Raw genomic sequence first — 8,114 nt, 5'->3', positions numbered from 1 at the left:
TTTCTCCTGGTCCCCCGAGGGCAGGACTCCTGAATTGAAAGTGCCCTCAGGGAACACAGGTTTGAGTTAGTAATTCTGTTTGAGCCAAACAAAATTGACTAGAAAGCTTGGCTTGTGGCTTTGCCCGCATCCAGACTGGTCTCTGGCTTCACCGCCACTCCCAGAGCCATGCAGAGCATGGAAGGCACCAGCCAGCCTGCAGAGGCGGTGCCCCCACCCTTCAGGTGACCACGCTTCCCATTGTTGGGGACAGGCTGGTTTACACCTGTTGCCTGGCGTAATTATTAACACTCCCCAAAGTGTCCTGGTTGGATGATAATTTCTTTTCTGTTTTTGAGACAGAGTCTCACTTTGTTGCCCAGGCCGTATTGCAGAGCGGCAGGATCTCAGCTCACTGCACCCTCTGCCTCCAGCGTTCAAGTGATTCTCCTGCCTCAGCCTTCCAAGTAGCTGGGATTACAGGCGTGTGCCACCATGGCTGGCTAATTTTTGTGTTTATAATAGAGACAGGGTTTCACCATGTTCACCATGTTTGGACTGACTCCGAGGTGATTTGCGCACCTTGACCACCCAAAGTGCAGGGATTACAGACCGTGAGCCACTGCCCCCCTCTTCCAGCCTGGGTGATAATTTCTATGGACAGTCTATGCCACCCGATCTCATGAGCGACCCCTACTGGACTGGAGCACCTGAACCCAGGTCCTGGGCTTTTAACTTAGGGCCTCTGCTCGATGTTGTAGAACTCACTCAGGACCTCTGCTTGCTGAGCCCCCACCCGCCGTTGTCACTTACCTCCCACTCGCTTCCCCATCAGCCCAAAGAACTGGCTCGCCTTGCCCCTCTTCACCTCCCGCAGCTGGAGCTGAACGCTGGGGACAGCGCCTCCCTGAAGAAGCAGAGAGTTCGTGTTAGAGTTGGGAGGTTGTCCGGCAGACGGTGAGGCCAGCCTGGGCAATGACAATCTCAGGAGTAACAGCTCGTGGTCAGCAGACACTCACTCTGGCCTGGCATTTGGCACTTCTGCATATTTTACACAGGACTCTGCATCCTCATCCTAATAGCTAACATTTCACCTCCTATGTTCTGAGCACATTCATCTGGTAACTGAACCTCACTCAAACACCATGAAAATAGTACCCTAGTACTGTGACTGTCATCATTTTACACATGAAAAAGCACAGAGAAGTTAAAGGATTGTCCTGCCAGGCGCAGTGGCTCACGCCTGTAATCCCAGCTCTGGGAGGCTGAGACGGGTGGATCGCTTGAGGTCAGAAGCTTGAGACCTGCCTGGCCAACATGGTGAAACCCCATCTCTACTAAAAATACAAAAATTAGCCAGGTGTGGTGGTGGGCGTCTGTAATCCCAGCTACTCGGGAGGCTGAGGCAGAAGAAGTGCTTGAACCCAGGAGGCAGAGGCTGCAGTCAGCCGAGATCCTGCCCCTGCACTCCAGCCTGGGTGGCAACAGAGTGAGACTTGGTCTCAAAAAAAAAAAAAAAAAAAAAGAATTGTTGTCCAAGGTTACCCAGCTGGGAAGTGAGAGACGGAACCAGAAATTGAACTCAGGTTCAAAGGCTGGTCTCAATCACTGCAGTCGTAATCTCATTTAATCTGCGAAAGCACCGTAACTAGCAGGAACTATGATTCCCTCTGGTTCCCATGTTTTACATTTGGGGAAACTGAGATGTAAGGAGGTTAAGTGACTTGTCCAAGGTCACACAGGAAGAGGTTGAACCAAGATTCAAAGTCTGACTTCACACTACTGGCTCTGCTCTATCTCAGGAAATGTCTCCAGCATAGATGAGGAGAGGGCCGGAATGAGCTCACGGCAGGTCCCCAGGATGCAAGGCAGGACTGCTTCCCCTCCTTATCCCCACTCTAGTGCCCACTCGCCTCACTTCCCCCATTGCCCTGGGCCTCCCCTTCCTTCCTGGGCCGGAAGGAAGTGGCATGTGGTCCAGGGGTGGAGGTTATTGCCCTGGGCAGAGACATTTTAATCCATGAGCTGATGGGGCAGGCGTCCTGAACTGAGGACTGTGGATTGACATTCTCATCCTTCATCAGCCTCTGTGATCTTGGTCAAAGCCTTCTCCCTCTCTGACCTGAATCTGAACTTCTGAAGTGGGGCTTGCTCAGTTCTGTTGAAAGGGAGAGTTGCTCCCTAGTTGAGAGGGTGACAGTGGGTGACATTTATTAGACTGTCTTCACATGTCTATACCCCCAGTGCCTGGCACTGAGCCTGGCACACACAGGAGCCCAGCATGTGTGGGACACAGAATGCTGAATGAGGAGTCCTTTCTCTGAGAGTCTGGGAATAGGGAGAGGGCTGGGGTCCCCTTTTCCAGGAAGGCTAAAGATAGAGCCTTAGAGTAACGTGAGCCGCCTGCCAGGAGGCTGGGAGCTGGGGTTGGATCAGAGGCTTTTTCTTCCATCCCCATTTTCCCTAGGGGTAGCACCGGAGCTCCCAGGACCAGCAGGGACCTGGCTAGAGACAATGGAAACCCTCTTGCCTCTCACAACTTGCCTTGTCCCACCTTTCACGATCAGGAATGGATTGTTTTCTAAGCCCTGGACTAATTCACTCACTTCCCATCTGCTTCCCTCCCACCCCACCAGGACGTTAGTGGCCGGGGCAGCTATCTTGGGCTGGAATCATCCAGCCTGGCCAAGAACCAGAAAAGCCTCTTTGGAGATTTGGACCCATTTCTGAAAAGCTCTTGAAAACCACTTTGCCTTGGTAAGAGGCAGCCTTCAGGACCAAGCTGGAGAGAATGGCCACTTATGAATTGAGTAGGACTGACCTTTCTCCTCCTGGGTTTCTGTGTGGGGAGAGGGGGGTGGCAGAGGCGGGGGCATTCGGAGGCATTGGTTCCCATTCACTCCTAAAGGACTCCTGCTCCACCCAGGGCTCTCCAGATCCATCTAACCCAAATCCCCAGCTCCAGGGATGACTACAGGTGGGGAGCCCCGGGAGCAAGGGAGGTAAGTGATGAGATCATCCCCCATCCCTGTCACCTCATTTTTTTTTGAGATAGAGTCTTGCTGTGTTGCCCAGGTTGGAGTGCAGTGGCCCAGCACCACTCACTGCAGCCTCAACTCCCCCAGGCTCCACTCATCCTCCCACGTCAGCCTTTCGAGTGGCTGGGACCACAGGTGTGCACCACCATGCCCGGCTCATTTTATTTTTTGTAGAGACGGGGTCTTTCTATGTTGCCCAGGCTGATCTTGAACTCCTGGCCTCCAGCAGTCCTCCTGCCTCAGCCTCCCAAAGTGCTGGGATTACAGGCGTGAAACTCCACAGCTGGCCGTCACTTATGTTATGCTTAGCGTCCCATGGTGTTCCTAAGTTCTCCCTGACTTCTAACCCAGTCTGTCTCCCATATTCCAAGCCCTGTGTCTTGGGAAGCAGAGGGATACGATATTAAAGGAGAGTGAAAGGAGAATAAGGATTAGACCCAGCTGCAGGAGGAGGTGCTTTTGGGAGCCCGTCCAGCAGCGCTAGTTGACGTTTATAACAACGTTTCCCACAGGGCTGCGTAGTGAGGCCGCATCACCCAGCAAGGCTTCTGTCTCTAGACAAGGTGCCTGATGTTTGGCACTGACTCTATAAAGCTTGTCAAAGTTAGAGGAAAGCCTTGCAGGGGTCACTTCCCTCCTCCTCCGTTTCCGGAAAGCGGCGGGCGTCAGTGGAGATGCTCCCAGCCCTGCTCCCTTCTCCTCACCGCACACACTGCCAGGTTCAGACAGATCAGAGAGGAAACCCACCATGCAGGGCTGTCCATTCGATGGCTCTTCCTGGGGCCCCATTTATTTATTTGTTCATTCATTCATTCTTTCTTTCTTTTGAGACAGTTTCGCTCTTGTTGCTCAGGCTGGAGTGCAATTGATGCAATCTCGGCTCACTGCAACTTCTGCTTCCCGGGTTCAATCAGTTCTCCTGTCTCAGCCTCCCGAGTAGCTGGTATTACAGGCGTGCACCACCACACCTAGCTACTTTTGTATTTTTAGTAGAGACAGGTTTTCTCCATGTTGGTCAGGCTGGTCTCAAACTCCCAACCTCAGGTGATCCGTCTACCGTGGCCTCCCAAAGTGCTGGGATTATAAGTGTGAGCCACTGTGTCCAGCCCTTGTGGCCCCATTTCTAAGCACTTCCAAGGACCTCACCATGACCCAGGACCACCCCAGTGTCCTCACCATCCTGGAAATGGGAGGAGCCAGGCCCAGTCTTGTCCTGCCTGTCCCCTAGAAGCCCTCCCTGAGCACTGGCCTCTTATTTGTCCGCCTTTGCCTCTGGTTTGTTGGCCTCTCTCCCTTGTCTGATTAGGGAATCCCTGAGGTCAGGATCTTTGCTTCCTGAATCAGGTTGTCAGGCAGGAGTGAGGGTAGTGTGGATGCTGATCATTCCTACATGTGAGACCAAATGGTGGTCTTGTTTAAGTTGATCCTCTTGAAATTCTGGAAAAACTCCTCAGATGCACAAATACACAGAATCAGACCTTGGGCAAGGTGTGTAGTTGTGCTTTTGAAGCTGTGCAACCTTGGACAAACTACTTCTCTGTGCCTCAGTTTCCCTATCTGTGAAATGGGGGGTAATTATGATACCTTCCCCATGAGGTTAATGGGAGAATTGAGTTAATATTTATAAAGTATTTCAGACAGTGCCAGAAATATACCGTGAGTTAAATAAGTATTTCTTGAATACACACACACACAAACACACACATGCTCACACGCTTTGGAGGTCTGCCAGGCCAGGGCTCATAGCCTTGAATCTACTCACGGAAGAGAGTCGGGCTACCTGCCTTGCAGGGCACAGCCTGTTCTGGCAGCCACACACGGGATCTTCTGCCCCTCCACCATCCATCATCCCCTGCCCTGGTCAGAGCCTCTCCCCAAAGGTACCTCTAAGGCCACAGTTATCCAGGTCTCTGCTTCAGTGCTGAGTGTCTGTTCCTCTCCACCATCACCTGCCACAGTGCACACGAACAGCTCCATCAGGAAAAGCAGGGCGAGGCAAGGCAGCATGGTGAGCCCGCTCTGCCCCAGAACCCTCTGGGAGCCCCTCTCAGCCTGAAGACGCCTGCCTCCTGCGGGCTTTTTGGTCCGCTCTTTGGCTCCTTGAGTGTACGTAGGGGAAACGCAGCCTGTTTTCAGGTCCTATTCCTGCTTCCTTCCTTCAGCTGTAACTGATCCCCAGGCAGGTTTCTGTGACTCCCCTCCCTCCCTGGCTGGAAAGGCCAATGATATTAGGAGCTGCTCAGGAGAAGGGATCAGACCTCCACTGCCGCCCCTAATATTTGATCCCAGGGCGTAACACTCTGATGCAACACCTGCCTCACCTTTGGCTGTGTTTCCTTGGTGGCAGGTACACAGTGGGGCAGTGTGTGGGACCTGGGCCTTACAGCTGCCAGGCTGGAAACCCCGAGGGGACCTTCTCATCTTGGAAATAGGGAGGGGGCTGTACAGCTTCTCCCTTCCTGGTGCTCTGCTCCCCTATACAGGGAGCCCTCTCCCTGGAAATTAGCAATGTCCCCTCCTGTCTCCGTTTCCTGTCTTTGAGCCCCTCCTCTCCAGCATTCTCCATCAATAGTCCCTGTGTGTGCATAAGAACACATGTCTTGCTCTAAGAGAAATAACACAATACTTAAAGGAATGAGCCTCCCCACAAGTGGGAATTGGGATTTGCCAGAAAGATGGCTGCAGGTTTCAAGCATCATTGGCTCTAAATGATCATTCCCCTGTGGTCAAAGTGATCTTTCTAAATCCCTAAACTGACCTGTCTCTCCTGCTCACGACCTTCCAGCATGTCCCCACTGCCCTTGAGTGAATTCAGGCTCCCCAGCGTGACGTTCATGGTCCTTCGCTGAGTTCTTCCTCTCACCTATCCTCCCATCCATTCATCCATCTAGCCACCCATCCAGTCTAGAAAAAGGCTCTGTGGTCAGAGAGGCCTGGATTCCATTTCTGGCTCCACTACTAAATAGCTGTGTGACCTTAGGCATATTAACTCCTCTTGAGAATCCTTGGCTGTAAAACAGGATTAATAATAGCACTTGTTTCCAGAGTTTGAGGCTGAAATGAGATGATGCCCTGGAACACGTAGCACAACGTATGATGGTCAGTATTTACTACCTGCTGACCAAGATAACTACTGTTACAATTATTGGCATCGGGGGGCTGGATGCGGTGGCTCACACCTATAATCCCAGCCCTTTGGGAGGCCGAGGTGGGCAGGTCACAAGGTCAAGAGATTGAGACTATCCTGGCCAACTGGGTGAAACTCTGTCTACTAAAAATACAAAAATTAGCTGGGCGTGGTGGCATGCGCCTATAGTCGCAACTGCTTGGGAGGCTGAGGAAGAATTGCTTGAACTTGGGAGGCGGAGGTTGCAGCCAGCTAAGATTGCACTGCTGCACTCCAGCCTGGGAGACAGAGTGAGACTCCGTTTAAAAAAAAAAACAACAAAAAAACCCCTACAATTATTGGCACTGGGTGAGGCAGTGGGCTGTGGAGGATGAGTAAGACACTGTCCGCATCCTATTGCATCTCACAGTCCAGGCACCGAGACCTCTGGTTGGCTGATAAGCTACGTTTGATTTGACATGTGCCAGCATAGCAGTGGGAGCAAGGGAAGAGCATGCCCTCCTTCCCAGGCCACCCCTACCCCTGTCCTGGGACAGGCTGTTGCCTCTGCGGGACCTCCCTTTCCGCCTGGTGAACTCCCACTCATTCTTAAAGATCCAGCTTAATATTCACCTTTTGCATAGAATTCTTCTGTCTCTTCTGGTCTCCAGCAACAAGTAATTGACTCCTTTGCCAACATCTCCTACTTGGATCTCTATGGCTCCCCACTGGCTGCTGTGCAAGGTTGTGTAGGTGGTGTCCTGCACAAGGCTGGCTGCCGAGGGGGCCAGTGGAGGTGAAATGCAACCCTTGCTCTGCTCACTGATCTGCACAGCCTGGCTCGGGGCTGTTCACCCCTGGAAGCAGCAGCTTGGCTCCAGTTCTCAGGGGACAGCTGGGCTGAGGGCACCTCTGCTAGTCAGCCATGTGGCTGTTGATTATGCCAGGGTCTCTCAGAGTGGGGCTGTGTTAGATGTGTGCTTGGCATACAGTGGGTTCTTTCTTTTTTTTATAAGGAGTCTCGCTCTGCCGCCCAGGCTGGAGTGCAGTGGCATGATCTCAGCTCACTACAACTTCCGCCTCCCGGATTCAAGCAATTATCCTGCGTTAGCCTCCCGAGTAGCTGGGACTACAGGCACCTGCCACCACACCCAGCTAATTTTTCTATATTTTTTTAGTAGAGATGGGGTTTCACCATATTGTTCTGGCTGATCTTGAACCCCCGACCTTGTGATCCGCCCACCTTCGCCTCCAAAAGTTCTGGGATTACAGGCGTGAGCCACTGCGCCTGGCCCAGCAGGTTCTTAATAAACCTGCACTCACCCTGAGTCCAGGCCAGCCAAGGCAGAGATGAATAAGGACAAGTATGGAGTGTTTGAGGGAGGACCCCCACCATCCTACCCCACCCACTTCCAGGCATCTTTTTGCTGGGTTCTAAACTGGATGGCTTCAGAATCCCCAAATTTGCTAAAATGCAGCTTCCCGAGCTTAGCCTAATTCCCAGGCAGCCAGACCTGGCTGGTGGGTTGGTCTCAGCTCTGCAGGGAGGCAGCCCCCCAGCCTCCCACTGAGCTCCCCCAAGCGCAGGATACCTCATGCCTCACACTCCATTTGGGGTTTTCCACTGTCATTAACACGTTCTTTAGAGGAACAGAATGTTGCCTTTCATCCCCTTGGTTTCACAGGTGTGGAAACTGAGGCAGGCTGGGCTTGCTCTAGGATACACTGAGAATTCATTGGCAGACTAGCTTCCTGGACCTCCAGCCAGCCCTTTCCCGCTTTCAACTGGAGCCTTACCCACTAGGCTTCAGGCAGAATCACAGCCTGGGCCTCTGGACAGGGGCAATAGCCTTCCATTCTGCAGATGCAGATGGGGTGGTCTTAGTCCCTACTGAGTCTGAGCCTCAGTTTCTCTATCTGCAAATTGAAGGTGGTCCTCCTAAAGTGTAGCAAAGATTTCATGAATCCTGCCTGTAAAGCGCTCAGCAGAG

General features: G+C 52.5%; 1 protein-coding gene across 1 annotated transcript; it reads right to left on the bottom strand.

Annotated features, from left to right (window-relative positions):
- Window positions 1–784: 784 nt before the first annotated feature.
- Window positions 785–5,024, bottom strand: TAC4 (tachykinin precursor 4). Its single transcript, XM_003931259.2, has 2 exons — window positions 4,902–5,024; window positions 785–886 (listed from the first exon to the last, which is right to left on the bottom strand). Exons 1-2 carry the CDS (start codon window positions 5,022–5,024, stop codon window positions 785–787), a joined length of 225 nt encoding a protein of 74 aa, XP_003931308.2.
- Between the last annotated feature and the right edge of the window lie 3,090 nt (window positions 5,025–8,114).

This window comes from Saimiri boliviensis, chromosome 17 (assembly GCF_048565385.1).
Source record: "Saimiri boliviensis isolate mSaiBol1 chromosome 17, mSaiBol1.pri, whole genome shotgun sequence".
Taxonomy (NCBI): Eukaryota; Metazoa; Chordata; class Mammalia; order Primates; family Cebidae; genus Saimiri; species Saimiri boliviensis.
The sequence above is the reverse complement of the archived record's forward strand: the minus strand, read 5'-3'. Positions and strand labels throughout refer to the sequence as shown.